At 40.7% G+C, this 18,549-nt stretch overlaps 1 protein-coding gene and 2 pseudogenes across 6 annotated transcripts in view; 2 read left to right on the forward strand and 1 right to left on the reverse strand.

The window, feature by feature from the left end:
• Positions 1-461: 461 nt before the first annotated feature.
• Positions 462-18,549, reverse strand: part of TERB1 (telomere repeat binding bouquet formation protein 1) — a 47,876-nt gene continuing 29,788 nt past the window's right edge. For 2 of the 6 annotated variants that reach the window (XM_036832192.1, XM_036832191.1), the window contains 6 exons: positions 12,844-13,193; positions 11,474-11,538; positions 11,086-11,181; positions 4,898-5,047; positions 4,089-4,154; positions 462-779 (listed from right to left, as the gene is read on the reverse strand). In XM_036832192.1, coding sequence (XP_036688087.1) covers positions 592-779; positions 4,089-4,154; positions 4,898-5,047; positions 11,086-11,181; positions 11,474-11,538; positions 12,844-13,193 — 915 coding nt within the window. In that variant the 3' untranslated portion in view covers positions 462-591. The remainder of the gene's footprint in view (positions 780-4,088; positions 4,155-4,897; positions 5,048-11,085; positions 11,182-11,473; positions 11,539-12,843; positions 13,194-18,549) is intronic. The other 4 variants (XM_036832193.1, XM_036832194.1, XM_036832197.1 and 1 more) reach the window with 4 other exon arrangements.
• Positions 16,449-17,476, forward strand: LOC118885330 (annotated as a pseudogene).
• On the forward strand, positions 17,927-18,473 carry LOC118884555 (annotated as a pseudogene).

Raw genomic sequence — 18,549 nt, forward strand, 5'->3', positions numbered from 1 at the left:
TGCTTATAGGGAAATACCCTTTGGTATTTATAAGAATGACATGAAGCAGTGACCCAATGAGTACATAAGCACAACTGAGCTTTCATGCCCTGATACTTGATCACTTTGCCATAGCAACAGCATTTTAGGTATAATGGAGGATGCATCAGCATGATGGAATATAAAAAGAGTAAGAAAAATAGAAGTTTGAGATCTAATAGTTTGGTTTCCAACTAGAAGAAAAGTAACTTAAAAGCAAACAATAAAAAGTTGTTTTAAACAATTTTTGTTGTTGTTATTATTGTTGTTGTTTTGGCCGTGCTGCGAGGCATGTGGGATCTTAGTTCCCCGACCAGGAATCAAACCCATGTCCCCTGCATTGAAAGCGTGGAGTCTTAACCACTGGACCACCAGGGAAATCCAAAAGTGTATTTGTTTTATAAATTATTTTAATAGTTTGATGAGCTACAGCATCACAAAAAGTAATTAAAACAGTATCCCCATTGCCACATTTCCTGTCTCATAAGAGTTTGTAAGAATATTTTAAATTTTATATTTTCAACACACTGTATTTTAAGATATCAAACTAAAAACTGACAAGTCTTCTTCCAGTCAAGGAGCCACACACTTGGGGCGTTTGGTCAGCTTGTGGTATTTGTGAGCAAGGTCGACAGCCTTCCGTCCTTGCTGAAAGGGGAAAGACCACAAAATTAAATTCCAGTGATTTCCCATTTTCTTAACTCCATTGAAAAGGTAATTTACTTCTTCTTCAGTAAAGTTTTTACGAATTCTTCTTTTTTCTGTAATTAATGAGAATTGTAGAATATATTAGTACTTGCTGAAGAAAGAGTTCTTGAGACCCAAATAAATGCCTAACTTATTCTAAGGATATGGATTACACAGTGAGAAAACTTCATGCCTGGACTACTCATCATATAGAAATCCACTTCAATTAAAACAAAACAAAACTGAGTGCCTACTATTAAACTAGATGCTATCACTGTGATCTCTTCAATAATTGTAACAATCCTATTGCAATAATATTCGCAAAATCCTTCAATCAAGAAACACAAAATTTTATAAACATTTGATTGTTAATTCTCTCAACATTCCTGTGAGGACAGTTAACAAACAGCTTACCTATCTTACAGATACAGTCTTCCCAAAGGGCTCCATAACTTCATAGAATAGAATCCGTATCCCCTGTGTTGGAAGGCGGATTCTTAACCACTGGACCACCGGGGAAGTCCCTTAAGCTTTTTAATTCACTGTTAATGCACGTTATCATTGTGGGTAGATGCTGATGAGGAAGAGTTTTTGTATTTCCAATTAAGGCTGCTATTTACTTTAGTAGGACCTTGAATAGCGATGCTGGGACAACCTTCGAAAATCTTGCCTTTGCATGTCATGACTGTTAGTCCATCTATCCTGAGATAGAAGCCATAGTTCAGATCTTTTAAAGCAGGAGGGAAAAATCTTACCAGCAGAAGGCCAAGAAATCAATGAAAATAATGTCTAAATATTACTTAATGGTATTCCTTAGAATGCAGGCTCCATGAAGACTGGGATTTTTGTCTGTTTTACTCACCATGTGTCCCCAGTGCCTAAGACAGTGTCTGACACATAGTAGGTGATCAATAAATATTTGTTGACATAAAAATGTTACTACCGGTAAAAACTGTTTTAAAACTTATCAATGAAGTTACTTCTTACTTGGGTCTACTGGAAAACTGTGGTTATCCGAGAAATAGATGATTTCAACTTCACTTGCTAAATGATTTGAACTCATTATAATCAGGACCAGATGGGTTATTATAACATTCAAGATATTGGGTCCTGAGGTTGTTCATTTAGAGCCAATCCCCACTTTTCCCCTGCAGTTGCCATCTCACTGACTTTTACGCTTAAATTAGCATCTGTGCCAAATACCTCAAAGGTTACCACAGCAGCATAGTTGGCAGCCTAGAAGAAGGAAACAGCTCTCTACACCACAAGACTCCCTTCTGTGACTTCTTCAGTGCTCCTCCTAATACTGATTGGTCATTAGAAAAAAGCAGGGAAAAATAGGCAAGAAGGCTCAGTCCTAGAGACTCTTTTTTTTTTTTTTTTAAACTTACCATTTAAAAAAAAATTTTTTTTAATTTATTTATTTATTTATTTATGGCTGTGTTGGGTCTTCGTTTCTGTGCGAGGGCTTTCTCTAGTTGCGGCAAGTGGGGGCCACTCTTCATCGCGGTGCGCGGGCCTCTCAGTATCGTGGCCTCTCTCGTTGCGGAGCACAGGCTCCAGACGTGCAGGCTCAGCAATTGTGGCTCACGGGCCTAGTCGCTCCGCGGCATGTGGGATCTTTCCAGACCAGGGCTCGAACCCCAGGGCTCGAACCCGTGTTCCCTGCACTGGCAGGCAGATTCTCAACCACTGCGCCACCAGGGAAGCCCTCCTAGAAACTCTTATTTTTCAAACCCTCTCAAGATTATCAATCCATCCTAAAAGAGAGCCTTGCCCCCAAGGCTCTTTAAATACTTAGATGCTGCAAATGGTCCCTTCTCAAAAGAAGAGTCTCAAATTTGAGTGTAACCTATAACCAAATGAAAGGTGATGAATGTCTCCAGTATGAAAGGGAAATTTATTAAGAGGGGGAAAAATGGCAGTACATCAAATATTCCTGGCCTGCTTGTAAAAGAGATATAAGACCAATCTAATCACTACCTCCTCAAGATGCCTTTCTAAATTTGAAAAAAGCAGGCCAACTTATTAACTATTGGATTTTAGCTAAGAAACTGGAATCTACAAAAAAGATGTAGGTATTTACGAGCTGAAAGTGACTTAACAGTATTTAGGATCCTTCTGTATAATCAATATATAACCATAATTATGTATATTTCATGATGCTCTGCAAATGATTTTACTATGAAAAATGATTATAGAATACTTTTAGTTGTTATATATTTGCTTTTAAGACATGCTGCTCAAGAAATTCTATTATTAATTTGATGCCAACTCCTTGTCAAAAAGATTTCCAACTGTAATGTTTCTATGGAAAAATACCCATTTTCTAACAGTTTCTACAGAAAATATTACTTCAAAAAGTGGGCTACCCTGTAGTGGTACTGCGCTTAATTTTAATTTGTATGCAGAAATTTTAACCTAGAAAAAGACCCAGTTAGAAAAAGTAAATTTGAAATTTCTTTCAAGGTTTTGGCAGTGAAAATGGCCAAACAAAAGTATGTGGCAAAATGTTTCCTGGATGGATCAAGTCCAGATGTCTTCACAATAAATAACAGAATGGCTCTACAGATATTACTAATTTCTAGGTGACTTTGAAAAGTAGTGTACTCAACTGCTTAGTCTTACTCTGCACATACTAATTCCATATGAACAGAAGATAATGGTAATGTTCTTTAAGTCTTGTGATAAATTTGAAATAGTGATAAACCTGAAATGGTGATTAACGCTGTAGTTAAAGAAAAACTCCTGTAAATTAACTCATAGTTTAGAAGTATTTTAATTTTTAAACAGGGCTCTAAGGTTTATACTATTTGTCTCTTCAATTTTGATTGTTCAAAGTGCTACAGATGTGAACCAAAATCTTCCGCAAAATTTTTCTGAAGCACTTGTGCATAGGAGAATAACTTTGCTCTTAAAATAGAAAAGTGATCCAGAGGATAGAAAAGGGGATTCTGGAGAAAGACAGGCTTGCATTTGAATCTAAGTTCTGCCATTTGCCAACTCATTGGCAAATTTCGGCTATTTTCCTACTGCTACGCAACCTAAAAGAAAACAAATTAAAGTGGGAATAAAATAATAGCTTATCTTACAATGTTATTATACGAAATAAAGCAAATAACATGTATGAAACACCTAATACATAGGAGGTTCTTAATAAATGTTAGTTTTCTCCTGCCCCTTCCCCAGCTGGAAAGTAACAGATGAGCAAGCAACATGAAAAAGGGAAGAGGGAAGCCTCTTTTGTCAGGAAGTATGACCCTCATCAGAAGAAAGGGTTATCATTTAAAAGCCATTAATGATGTGACTGAGAACAATCATTCAGCTGTTCTTTTTCAGGAATATACGAAATTTATATTTATTTAAAAATTAAATATATTCACTTATTCCTCCAGGGGTAGTAGATTCATTATTGAGTTGTCGTCTTCTACGTGGGGTCAGCAGAATTTCTGAAAAATACAGAAAACATTCAGTGTACTTAGAGTATCAATCTGAGTAGTATCACATCAATCCCATCAGTATGATATTCCCTTTTTCCCCCTTCTAATGGGAATCCTTAGGTGGATTAGGATGAATTTTTAAATTACTAGAGACTAAATCTACTCCCTGGGAACATTTTAAATCACAGCTGCTCAGAGACAGATTTTCTTTTCAACATTATTTTACCCTTTATCTTTTAATATACTTAATGTTCTAGATCATAGTTCAGAAGGTATGGTTATAATTACAGTTTTGTGTTTTTTTAACATCTTTATTGGAGTATAATTGCTTTACAGTGTTGTGTTAGTTGCTGCTGTATAACAAAGTGAATCAGCTATACCTATACATATATCCCCATATCCCCTCCCTCTTGCGTCTCCCTCCCACCCTCCCTATCCCACCCCTCTAGGTGGTCGCAAGGCACCGAGCTGATCTCCCTGTGCTATGCGGCTGCTTCCCACTAGCTATCTATTTTACATTTGGTAGTGTATATATGTCCATGCCGCTCGCTCACTTCGTTCCAGCTTACCCTTCCCCCTCCCCGTGTCCTCAGGTACATTCTCTATGTCTGCGTCTTTATTCCTGTCCTGCCCCTAGTTTCTTCAGAACCATTTTTTTTTTTTTAGATTCTATATACATGTGTGCTAGCATATGGTATTTGTTTTTCTCTTTCTTACTATAATTACAGTTTTAAAACTGCTGAATTAATTACTTTTGTTACAGATAAGTGATTTCCTTAGTCCACTTTTATATTTGTCTTCAGCTTCCACAATGACTTTGTGACGATCACATTGGTATGGGCAAGAGTGTAAGAGCTTGCTAAAATTTCGGCTATTCAGGGATTTTCCTACTGCTATGCAACCTAAAAGAAAACAAATTAAAGTGATGTATAGATGTTACAAAATATCTAATAACAAATTTATGAAAGCAAATATCTTTATGATAGTAACTGAAGTGAAATCAGCAACTTAATTATAAATACGTCAAGAAACTCCAAGTCATGTCATGTGAGAGAGTAAAGACAACAAATATAATACAGTGAAATAAGTGTTGCCATAGCGGTGTGAACAGAGTTATGGTGATATAGAAAAGCAGCATCTACCTTGGCCTAATTCTGAGCAGGAGTCACTATCAGGGAAGATATCCAAAGGAAGTGACCCTTATGCCCAGTCGTCTTTTTTTTTCTTTTTTTTCTTTGTAATGTTTTACTATGGAACATTTCAAACACATGAGAATAAAGAGAAAAGTATAATTACCCACCACATATCCATCATCCAGCTTCAACAATTCTTAACTCATGGCCAGTCATATTTTATCTACCCCACCTACTCAGCTCTGCCCCCCATGTACACACTGGACTATGAAGGCTGCAATTTGCATTCTAGTATCATTTCATCTGTAAATACTTCATATGCATTCTTAACAGATAAGAACTTTTTAAAAAAAAACACTTACTTTGTTTTATTTTTTTAAATGGCAAAACCACTATCACACCTAAGAAAATTATGCTTAATACAATCTAATATCCAGTCAGTGTTCAAATTTCCCCATCATTTCAAAACTTTCTCTTTACAGTTGGTTTATTTGAATCATGATCCAAACAAGGTCCACCATTACACTCAGCTGATATGTCTCTTGAGTTTCTTTTAATCTACCAATTCTCCTCTCTTCCTCTTTGTCATTTACTTGTTGTAGACCCTGGGTCATTTGTAATGTGCAGTTTCCCAAAGGCTGGGTTTTGCTGATTACATCCTAGTTGCATCCTTTAAAATATTCCTGTGTGCCCAAGAAACTAGTAACTAGATCTAGATGATTGATCAGATTCAGGTTCAATTGTTTTTAGTAGAACTCCTCACAGGTAGTATTGTGTACTTCTTACTGCATCACATTAACAGAAACATAAAGTCTAACTATCTCTCTTTTTATGATATTGATTGATCAGTAGGTTCAGGTAATGTTAGCCACATCCATCCATTATAAAGTTCTCTATCCACCTGTCACCTATAGGAAAAGTTAGCCAGGCAGAAAGTTGGCAGGGATGAGGACATTTCAAGTACAAAGAACACGTGCAAAAGCACAGAAGAGTAAAAAAGCATAGTGTGTTCAGAGAATCACAGGTACTGTGTGTGGCTGGAGTATAAGGTATGAGAGAACTGTGGGAGAAAAGTTGAGGCTGGTAAGGGTTGCAAGGGGCCAGGTCAAAAACGGTCTTGAGGGCTTCCCTGGTGGCGCAGTGGTTGAGAGTCTGCCTGCTAATGCAGGGGACATGGGTTCGAGCCCTGGTCTGGGAAGATCCCACATGCCGCGGAGCAACTGGGCCTGTGAGCCACAACTGCTGAGCCTGTGCGTCTGGAGCCTGTGCTCCACAACAAGAGAGGCCACGATAGTGAGAGGCCCACGCACTGCGATGAAGAGTGGCCCCCACTTGCTGCAGCTAGAGGAAGCCCTCGCACAGAAACGAAGTCCCAACACAGCCCAAAAAATAAATAAAGAAATAATAATTAAAGGTGCTAAAAAATAAATAAATAAATGTATTAATCTTAAATGAATTTAAAAAAAAAACGGTCTTGAAAGTCATCTTAAGGATTTTTAACTACTATCTTCAAGTCAATGGGAGGAACTGAAGGATATTTATTAAGCAGGGAAATGACAAGATTTGTCTACAGAAAGCTCAACTGAAGGTAAGAGGATCAGTTGAGGGGTAACTTAAACAGTCCAGATAAATGAGGGGATTCTGAAACACAGCATTTGCAGGGAGAATGCAGAGATTTCTGAGGTAAAATTGGTGAATAATGAGCTGTCGGGGTAAGGGAGATGTTTAGGACAATTCGATTGTAATGGATCGAATGGCAAAGTTTGGAATAAATATGGCACATTTCTGGTGGACTTAAACAGAACAAATTGCAGTAAAATTTAACAAGTGGAAGCAGGACAAAGTTCCACACAATTCTGAAAGCCAGGCAGAGAGTTCGATTTAGTGAGTTACAGAGAAGCACTGAGGGTTCTTTAGTATGGTGACATGATACAAAGCACATATGAGGAAGAGAAGTTAATAGCAATACACGTTACTTGGGGGTTGGTGAGACTTGAGACTGAAAGACTGCTAGTAATTTAGGCATGAAGGAAAAGGGGCCTGTGTGGGAAAGAAAGAAAGAACCAAATATGATAGACTAGAAATAGGGGATGTAAGGAGAAAAGATAGTTATAGATGATTCAAGGTTTGAAATCTGGGGGGCCTTCCCTGGTGGCACAGTGGTTAAGAATCTGCCTGCCAATGCAGGGGACACAGGTTTGAGCCCTGGCCGGGGAAGATCCCACATGCCGCGGAGCAACTAAGCTCGTGCTCCACAACTACTGAGCCTGAGCTCTAGAGCCCGTGAGCCACAACTACTGAGCCCACAGCTACTGAAGCTCGCAAGCCTAGAGCCTGTGCTCCGCAACAAGAGAAGCCACGACAATGAGAAGCCCGCGCACTGCAACGAAGAGTAGACCCCGCTCACCGCAACTAGAGGAAGCCCGTGCACAGCAACAAAGACCCAACACAGCCAAAAATAAATTAATGAAAAGAAAGAAATCTGGGGGGTCAGAAGAATAATGGCAACACTAATAAAAATGGAGTGGCTGGAGGGGGGGCAGTTTAAGAGGGAGAAAGATGTTGTGCTTTGAATACATTAAGCTTGAAATAACAAAATATTAAAGTGAGTATGTCCTAGGTACAGCTGGAAATGTAAGAATGACGCTATAACCCGAGGTAGACGCGAAGTGTGGAGATACAGATTTGAAAATCATTGGTAAAATGATAGATGATGCCACAAAAGTAAATGCTGCAGCAGAGTTGAGTAAGTGCTGTAGACTATATATTGGGGGGAGTATCTGTAGAAATTTGGCAGGAAGATAAGATAAAGGAATAAAGGTGATAAAATGGAGAGCTTTATAGACTGTAAACTTCCTGAAGTGAGGACTGAGTTCTATTCATCTTTGATTCCAGTGCCTGCTGCAGAATAAACACTCCCTAAGTGTCTGCAGAATGAATGGTCACTGAGGGAGCAAAGCAACTAGGAAGGAACTATCTCAAACAAACTAAGGGATGAAAGGGAGTTAACAGTTATAGAGCATCCATTCTACCAACTGGAATATTTTTGACCAGAGGTTCCCAACTGTCTCACTCTGTGGCATCTTTAAGATCTTGGTGATTGGGACTTCCCTGGTGGCGCAGTGCTTAAGAATCCACCTGCCAATGCAGAAGACACGGGTTTGATCTCTGGTCCAGGAAGATCCCACATGCCGCGAAGCAACTAAGCCCGTGAGCCACAACTACTGAGCCCACGTGCCGCAACTACTAAAGCCCCTGTACCTAGAGCCCGTGCTCTGCAGCAAGAGAAGCCCGCGCACCGCAACAAAGAGTAGCCCCCACTCACTGCAACTAGAGAAAGCCCGCGCGCAACAATGAAGACCCAACACAGCCAAAAAAAATTAAAAAAAAAAAAAGATCTTGGTGATTTTTTCACAGCACCCTTAGGCCAAAAGAAATACCAAATGTTCTGTTAGGCCCAAAACAACTCAATACGTATTTATGTTCTAACAACTTGGTAGCCATTTAAAAAAATAATAGACCTAAATTTGAAATATATATATATTTGTATTTCATTCTTATTAATTACAGTTATTTCCTAATGGGATTTGTGCAACAATTGGGTACAGCACAAGTTCTCAAAACTTGTAATCAGACTGGACACTGCCACCCTCATTTCCTTTTCCACACTGATTTTCACGTGGTGCTTGCTTTTTAAAAATCACAACAACTGGGACTTCCCTGGTGGCGCAATGGTTAAGAATCCGCCTGCCAATGCAGGGGACATGGGTTCGAACCCTGGTCTGGGAAGATCCCACATGCCACAGAGCAACTAAGCCCGTGTGCCACAACTACTGAGCCTGCGCTCTAGAGCCCGAGAGCCACAACTATTGAGCCCACGTGCCACAATTACTGATGCCCACAACAATAGAAGCCACCGAAATGAGAAGCCTGCGCACCACAACGAAGAGTAGCCCCAGCTCGCCACAACTAGAGAAAGCCCGCGTGCAGCAACAAAGACCCAACGCAGCCAAAAATAAATAAATAATTAATTTAAAAAAAATCACAACAACCACTGAAAACCCAGCTCCACAAAGAAATGACATCATCAAAAGAGATGTAGTACAATCTAATGGTGAGACTGTGAACTACTTTGAGCTAGTAGTTTACGTGGTGTCCAAAAGATGTTGACCATTTTGTGTTTCACTTATAAATTTTTAAATATTGTGTAGTGCCCTTGGAGTTCACTGCAGAGCCCCAGGGAGCTCGGGTGGACAGTTTGGGAACTATGGTTTTCAAATGAGAGGAGAGGATTTCAAGGAATGGTAGTTGACAGTGCAGAGATACTAAAGACAATAAGAATCTTTTAAAAAGTCATTGGTTTCGGGGTTAAAAAAGAGGTTTCAGGTAACCTTTAACATTAAAATTTAGTAGAATGGCAATAAAAGAAGCTAGACTGCAGGGGGTTAAGAAGGGAAAGAATATGCTGAAAGAGAAGGGAACAAGAGCAGGAATCTGGTAATAGACGGTGGAAGAAAGAATAGATGAATACTTGAAGGGATAGCAAATCACACAAAGTATTTGGGTTTTTTAAAAAAAAATTTTAAATAATTAATTTATCTTTATTATTTATTTATTTATTTATGGCTGTGTTGGGTCTTCGTTGCTGCGCGCTGGCTTTGTCTAGTCGCGGCGAGCGGGGGCTACTCTTCATGCGGTGCGCGGGCTTCTCATTGCGGTGGCTTCTCTTGTTGCCGAGCACAGGCTCTAGGAGCGCAGGCTTCAGTAGTTGTAGCACACAGGCTCAATAGTTGTGGCACACGGGCTAGGTGCTCCACGGCATGTGGGATCTTCCCAGACCAGGGCTCGAACCTGTGTCCCCTGCATTGGCAGGCGGATTCTTAACCACCAGACCACCAGGGAAGTCCCTTGGGTATTTTTTAAGATGAGGAGAAATGAACATAGTTTAAGGTGGGACAAATGGAGTTAATGAATAGAAAAGGACTAAAGAGAAAGCCTACACAAGTATTATTATAAAATGGGGAGAAAACATAGATGGGATTTGGATTATAGCTAGATATCAGTTTTAGAGTAAAAGAGATAAACCCTTCATCTAAGACAGAAGAATAGTAATATTTTGAGCCTAATGTGGAATAGCCTCAGTTTTCTCCAAAGAGCAGGGCGCAACAGTAAGAGTAAACAAAGAGCAAATACTGGGATATGAAGGAGAAGAAGGGATGGAATAAGCACTGTGGAATTCTGGATTATTCATAATCCAGAATATATACCTATTTATTGGCTCACTGAAAATATAAAAAATGTTTACCTTACTCAGTAAAGTTAAACTTATAGATGGTGACAGAAAGAGAATAATAAAGTAATTTTTTAAGAGTATTAGCTGCTGAACCGGTTTGCAGGGCAGAAACTGAGACACAGATGTAGAGAACAAACATATGGACACCAAGGGGGGAAGCGGTGGAGGGGGGTGGTGGTGCTGTGATGAACTGGGAGATTGGGATTGACATATATACACTAATATGTATAAAATGGATAACTAATAAGAATCTGCTATATAAAAAAATAAATAAAATAAAATTCAAAAAAGAAAAAAAGAGTATTAGCTGCATTGATTCATATGAGCAAATATTGGGAACACAGACTAATGCAGATAGAAGGTATTAATTTGAGTGTTTTATGAGACCCCAGATTGTTATTTGTCCAAAGGAAATGAATTTTAAATCACACAGGTAGAACTATTACAAATTCTAGTTAATTAATATCATATAAAGCTTTAATTATGAAACAACTACAATTAAAAAAATATTTACCTGAGCATCTATACTTCAATATTTTGGAACAATTGTCTGATGCTAGAAAACCAATGACTTCTTTATTTATTATATCTGAACATAATGTAAATGGATCTGGGGAAAAAAATTGCAAAATGCAAGATATTTTTGATTAGTGAAAAGGACCTGACGTTTATAAGATTTATTAATTCTCAGGAGTTTCATAAACTGTAGCACAGTACTACACTTCCAGTCATCCTAGTGGATATACAGAAAGGATATCAATAAAAGGTGACTGAGGCATTTAGACCAGAAAGAGAGTCAAAGGCATGGCTTATATGTTAGAGGGAAGATATTACTTTTAGCTATATTAATCACCTAAATATGTTTTCTTGAATAATCAAAGAAGAAACATTTTTAGTCATACCTGTTACTGGTAACTGCTGCTTTGTGTTTTTGGCAATAGGAGTTGGATGTTTAAAAATATGGTCGCTAAAAGAAAATAGACACCAGATTAATAAAAGTAAACATATTGTTTGGTGTGTGAACAAATCTTTCCGTAAGCAGTAGTGTGATTCTGATGTTTGACAGGCAGAAAGAGCTGGAGTCAGGATCTACCAAAATCTACCAAATTCTGCCAAAGTATGGTATGCAATGGTTATAGCCTTGTTTCTAAAAGCGGAGTTAACTACTATATATAATAAAAAATAGATAAACAATAAGGACCTATAGTATAGAACAGGGAACTTTATTTAATATCTTGTAATAACGTATAATGGAAAAGAATCTGATAAAGTATATATATGTGTGTGTGTGTATATATATATATAACTGAATCACTTTGCTGTACACCTGAAACATTGTAAATCAACTCTACTTCAATTAAAAAAAAAAAGTGGAGTTAAACAAGACTCCAGAGGTCAATAATACTGATGCCAGCAAAAACATGGAAGAAAAAGTTATAAAAGAGGAAAACAGGAAGGAAGGAGAGCAAAAAAGAGGAAATAACAAATTCATTGGGCCAGAGGGCAAGAAGGCTGGCCCAAGAGCATATCCCACTACTTCCCAGTTCTATATCCCTGAGAAATCGGGTTAAAACTAAATGAAGAACAGTTTTGAAAAGGAAAAAGGGGGTGTGATGATGTAATCCATCTGTCTAACACTTAGTTTACCCTGCAGCCTCCCCAGAACATAGCACCATTCTCTTCAGTTTCCCTCCTAGCCCAGTAACTATCAGAAGAGCAGAACACAAGAAAGGCTTTAGGAAGAAAAGCTGCAATTCCAGGTCCAGCCCCACAGGCTACCCGTGAGTGAGAAAGGACATATACTGGAGGTGAGGTACAGGGAACAAATGAAAAGACAAGCCTAAACCAGATTTTCATCACACCTTACTCCCTTTTATCAAGTTAAACTTACAAACTGGCTTTTGCTAAATTGCTGATGGATTATCAATACGTGCATTGTTATTTCAGCTACAGAGGTTCAGTTTAAGTTTTCTGAGTATCCCTTCTAAAATTCAAATCTGATCGTGTCACTCAATCTAAAATCGTCAGCGGCTCCCTATACTCTATAAGTTATAACAGAAAATCTTGAGTATTACATGCAAGGCCCTAGATGAACTGGCCCATACTGGCCCATCCAAACTCCTTTCCCAACATTTCCTACATTAGGCTCCTCCTAAAACCATGCTTATCATTTCTATATCCCAGTGTTTAAGAGTATGGCACATAGTACTACACACACACACACAAATGCTGAATAAATAAATAAAAGTTAGAAACAATTATTAAACTATACCTTGATTGAGAAACAAAATTCTTTTTTTCAAAGGTTGTTTCTTCACGTAAGTTTTGATTGCAGCTTGAATTGGCTTTACATAAAGTCTTATTTTGCCCACTCTCCCTATAACAAGCATTAACTGGATTTGCACTCTTTAACAAGGTCTTCATTTGATCATCATTTGTACATGCTTTAGACATGACTTCATGGGACTTATAACTCTGAAGCTTTGTAGACTGGCTTTTATCCTTATCTTCTGCTTTGGGACCTCCACCACTGCTATCTGCGTGGAGGTGTTTCAATGTATTTTGAATATTTATGTTCATAGATGAAACATAATCCTTATATTTTTCTCTTTGTACTCTTTCCTGTAATGTAAAAATAAGTAAATAATTTCAAAATAATCATTTGCTTTATAATTCAATTTACACTCCCTTTAAATAATGCAGAAAAAGTTTATGATTGTCAACAGAATATACATTATAAAAGGGGTAGTTTACATTAGGAAGGAAGGGGAGAATATTCATTAAATGATTTGGGGACATTGGGAAGTCAACTGGGGAAAAAGATAAACTGAATACATATCTCACAATTTACACAAAAATAAAGTAAAAATTAACTAAATATTTAAATATAAAAAAATGAAATTACATATGTTCTAAAAGAAACCATGATGTTTTAATATTCTCAATGGAAGGAATACCTTTCCAAGTATTACAAAAAATCAATAAATCATAAGAGAAAAACCTATACTTTACCACATAAAAAATTTTTTTTAAGTTCTGCTAGAGACGAAAAACAATGTTGGGGGGTGGGGACCCAGAGGAAAAAAGGGCCAAAAGCAAAATCAAATACAAATAAAAACAGCTAGAAAGAATATGTATGTCATATCTTGAGCTACGGTAGAATTTTTCTAGTAACATTTATAAAAAGCTACTACAATGAACTACGAAAAAGATCAGTAACAGTGTAGAAACATAGGCAAAGGAGATGAACAGTTCACAAGAAAGGAAATATAAATAAATAGCTCTTACACATATGAAAAATGCTCCATCTCACTTTAATAAGAGAAATAAACATTAAAGGTAAATGAGATACCTTTCTTTATTTTATTTTTTTTACTTTTTGGCCCCACCACACAGCATGTGGGATCTTGGTTCCCCGACCAGGGATCAAACCCGCGCCCCCTGCATTGGAAGTGCGGAGTCTTAACCACTGGACCACCAGGGAAGTCCCATAGACATCTTTCTTCATCTATGACTTTGGCAAAGATCAAAAGGGTATAGGGAAACATTCTGTACATTATGGGGGAGAGTGTAAACTGATACATCTCTATGGAGAAACAATTTGACAGTATCTTTCATAATAAAAACTGTGGGACTTCCCTGGTGGCACAGTGGTTAAGAATCCGCCTGCCAATGCAGGGGACACCAGTTTGATCCCTGGTCTGAGAAGATCCCACGTGCCACGGAGCAACTAAGCCTGTGTGCCACAACTACTGAGCCTGAGCTCTAGAGCCCGTGAGCCACAACTACTGAAGTCCGTGCGCTCTAGGGCCCACGTGCCGTAACTACTGAGCCCACGTGCTACAAATACTGAAGCCCGTGCGCTCTAGGGCCCATGTGCCGTAACTACTGAGCCCACGTGCTACAACTACTGAAGCCCGTGCACCTAGAGCCCATGCTCCGCAACAAGAGAAACCATCGAAATGAGAAGCCCACGTACTGCAACGAAGAGTAGCCCCTGCTGGTCACAACTAGAGCGAAAAAAGCCCACGTGCAGCAATGAAGACCCAACACAGCACAAAACAAACAAACAAACAAAACACTGTGTATATCTTTTTTAAAAATCCTATAGATATACTTTTACATGTGCAAAATGTTAATGTTATTAACTGCAGTATGGTTTGTAATAGCTAAAAGTTGGAACCTGAAAGTTCGTCTCAAGGGGAACTAGCATATCCATCAGTGGAATACTCTGCAATTGTAAGATAGATAGGTAGACAGATAGATAGACAGGGCTTCCAGGTACAGATGATGACTTTAACACCCATATTTATTTTCGTTCCTTCCAAAAAAACAATTAGAACAACAGTTCTTAAAAAGGCATAGGTGAAAAAAAAAAAAAAAAAAAAGGCATAGGTGGACCTCCCTGGTGGCACAGCAATGAAGACCCAACACAGCCAAAAATAAATAAATAAACAAATTTATTAAAATAAATAAATAAAAAATAAAAAGGCATAGGGATTTCCCTGGTGGCACAGTGGTTAAGAATCCGCCTGCCAAGGCAGGGGACATGGGTTTTATCTCTGGTCCGGGAAGATCCCACACACCGTGGAGCAACTAAGCCCATGTGCCACAACTACTGAGGCTGCGTTCTAGAGCCCGCGAGCCACAACTACTGAGCCCGCGTGCTCCTAGAGCCGGTGCTCTGCGACAAAAGAAGCCACTGCAATGAGAAGCCCACGCACTGTAATGAAGAGTAGCTCCCACCTGCCGCAACTAGAGAAAAGTCCGTGTGCAGCAACGAAGACACAACGCAGCCAAAAAAAAAAAAAAGGCATAAACCCACAAGGAGAAATGGAAGAAGATACAAATGCAACAAAATTTTGGAATTGGAAAGCAGATAGGTGAATGACAGCCTGTTTAGCAGACTTGATAAAGTTGAATTTAAATAAATAAAGCAGGGCTTCCCTGGTGGCGCAATGGTTAGGAATCCGCCTGCCAATGCAGGGGACACAGGTTCGATCCCTGGTCCGGGAAGATCCCACATGCCACGGAGCAACTAAGCCCGTGCGCCACAACTACTGAGCCTGTGCTCTAGAGCCCGTGAGCCACAACTACTGAGCCCACGTGCCGCAACTACTGAAGCCCACACGCCTAGAGCCTGTGCTCCACAATGAGAGCAGCCACCACAATGAGAAGCCCGCGCACTGCAACGAAGAGTAGCCCCCGCTCGCTGCAACTAAAGAAAGCCCGCACACAGCAACGAAGACCCAACACAGCCAAAAATAAATAAATTTATTAAAAATAAATAAAAATAAAGCAGACTTGTAAGCTGACAATGGGAAAAGCCAAGGAACTAAAATATGCTGCCAAACTCTCAAAAGACTTATGAACTGGAGGTAGGGTGAAAGTGGGGTTAAAAACAGGAAGGTTGGATGAAAGTTCAAGTAGTTGGATTGCTAGATCCTGACCCCCACATACACACACTCAGCAGGCAGCTGACGGACACCAGAAGGTCCCCTCCCTCCCCAAAGATCCAAGTTTAATCTCTGAGGGGGATAAAACAGTCTCTACACTGGAGGACACCAAGCAAAGCTGAAGGCAGAATACTATTGCAAAACAAAGACTAAGAAAATATTTACATACTGAACACTAAGACTCCCAAGCTATCTTTCCCCATTTTGACTCCAGAATATTGGCTCATAATTTCCAGGCAGGAGATTAGACATTGGAGGTTCTCCAAAAAATGACCCACCAAATTAATTCTACAAGAATCCACAGTCAAAAAATTTCCAGGAAAGGCGGCAGCGGGCGGCGCGGGCCCCTTCCCGCGCCAACTCGGCCCTGGCCCCGGCCCCGGCGGCGGGGTGCTCGCCCGCACGCCCGCCCGCGCCCTCCATGCGCCTGAGGCCGCACAGCGCGCCGCCAGGTGCCGGTCCCCGGGCCCAGGCGGTGTGGCTCGCAGATGTAGCGGCGCGGGGTCGGCCAGATGAGTGGCACTGGCGGGCGGGAGCCTTGCATTTTGCAGCGCTGGGCTCCAAGGGGTCGCGGGCCGCAGGAAGCGGAAAGCCGCAAGCCGCGCAGAGTCACCGGGGACCTCGGTAAACCATGTTGAGCCTCCCAACGGGGAGCAGATCCACCTGGTGAACTACGTGGAGGACTACCTGGACTCCATCGAGTCTCTGCCTTTCGATCTGCAGAGAAACGTCTCTCTGATGCAGGAGATTGACGCGAAATACCAAGAAATCCTGTAGGAACTGGATGAGTATCATGATAAGTTCAAGCGGGAGACGGACGGCGCCCAGAGGAGGAGAGTGCTGCACTGCATTCAGAGGGCCCTGATTCGGAGCCAGGAGCTGGGCGACGAGAAGATCCAGATCGTGAGTCAGATGGTGGAGCTGGTGGAGAACTGGGCCAGGCAGGTGGACAGTCACGTGGAACTCTTTGAGGCACATCAAGAGGTCAGTGACACCACTGGCCACAGCAAAGCTGGCCAGGGTAAGTCAAAAAATGAGACAATCACGCAGGCAGAAAAGCCCAACAACAAGTGGTCCCAGCGACAGTGCAACAACGCAGCTAATAATCATGACCATGATGACATCACCTCCGGAATGCCTAAGGAGAAGAAGGCAAAGGCCTCCAAGAAGAAGAAACGCTCCAAGGCCAAAGCCGTGAGGGAAGCATCCCCTGCAGACCTTCCCATTGAGCCAAACGAGCCCACGTACTGTCTGTGCAATCTGGTCTCCTATGGAGAGATGATCGGCTGTGACAATGACGAGTGCCCCGAGTGGTTCCACTTCTCCTGCGTGGGGCTGAACCATAAACCCAAGGGCAAGTGGTACTGCCCCAAATGTTGAGGGGAGAATGAGAAGACCATGGACAAGGCCCTGGAGAAGTCCAAAAAGGAGCAGGCCTACAACAGGTAGTGGCAGGCCTGGCTGGAGTGAGGCGAGCAGGACAAGCTGTGTATTTATTGCATGGCCACCTGGATGGGTGCAGGGACTGTACATGTAGCCTTTTAAAGACTGTTGGAAGAGAAGCTCTTCCTCTCGTAGGGACACTGGAGCTCTCTTTGCTTTTCTGTTGGTGCAAATGTGTAACAAGAGAGTGGTCTGTGGATCAGCATTTTAGGAACTGCAAATATAGGTTTGAATTAAACACTCAAAAAAAAAAAATTTCCAGGAAGGCTTTTAGCATATGACTCTTACATATTAGTAGCAACCAAAGATCACCAGAAATCTGAAGAAAGCTAGAGACCAGGAAAGAAAAAAACAAGCAAACATCAACAACCAAAAAACACCTCTGAGGAGTAAGATGAAATATGGATTAGAAAAAAAAAACTTTAAAAATGAGAATTGTGCCTTTTCACAGGAGGCATCGAGCGCACACAGAGCGCCATGAAGGCCTCAGGCATACTGCGAGAGTACAAGGTGGTGGGGCGCTGCTGCCCACCCCCAAATACTGCATGCTACCCCTCTATCACATGAGAATCTTTGTGCCTAATCATGTTGTTTCCAAGTCCCACTTCTGGTACTTTGTGTCTCAGCTGAAGAAGATGAAGAAGTCTTCAGGGAAAATTGTCTATTGTGGACGAGTGTTAGAGAAATCTCCCCTTCAGGTGAGGAACTCTAGCATCTGGCTGCACTATGACTCTCGCAGTGGCACCCACAACATGTACCAGGAGTACCAGGACTTGACTGCAGCAGGTGCCATCACCCAGTGCTACCGAGACATGGGCGCCCAGCCTCACACCTAGGCCCAACTCTATGCAGATCAGGAAGGTGGAGGAGATGGCAGCCAGCAAGTGCCACCAACCAGCAATCAACCAGTTCCACAACTCCAAGATCACCACTGCCCCACTGGGTCCTGTGTCAGCAGCACAAGCCGCACTTCACCACCAAGAGGTCCAACACCTTGTTTTAGATGCAGGGCCTCCCCATCCCCAGGTCTGCCCAATAAACTCTTTGGGAAAACCAGGAGAAAAAATTAGAATTGTCAT

This window comes from Balaenoptera musculus, chromosome 19 (assembly GCF_009873245.2).
Source record: "Balaenoptera musculus isolate JJ_BM4_2016_0621 chromosome 19, mBalMus1.pri.v3, whole genome shotgun sequence".
NCBI lineage: Eukaryota > Metazoa > Chordata > Mammalia > Artiodactyla > Balaenopteridae > Balaenoptera > Balaenoptera musculus.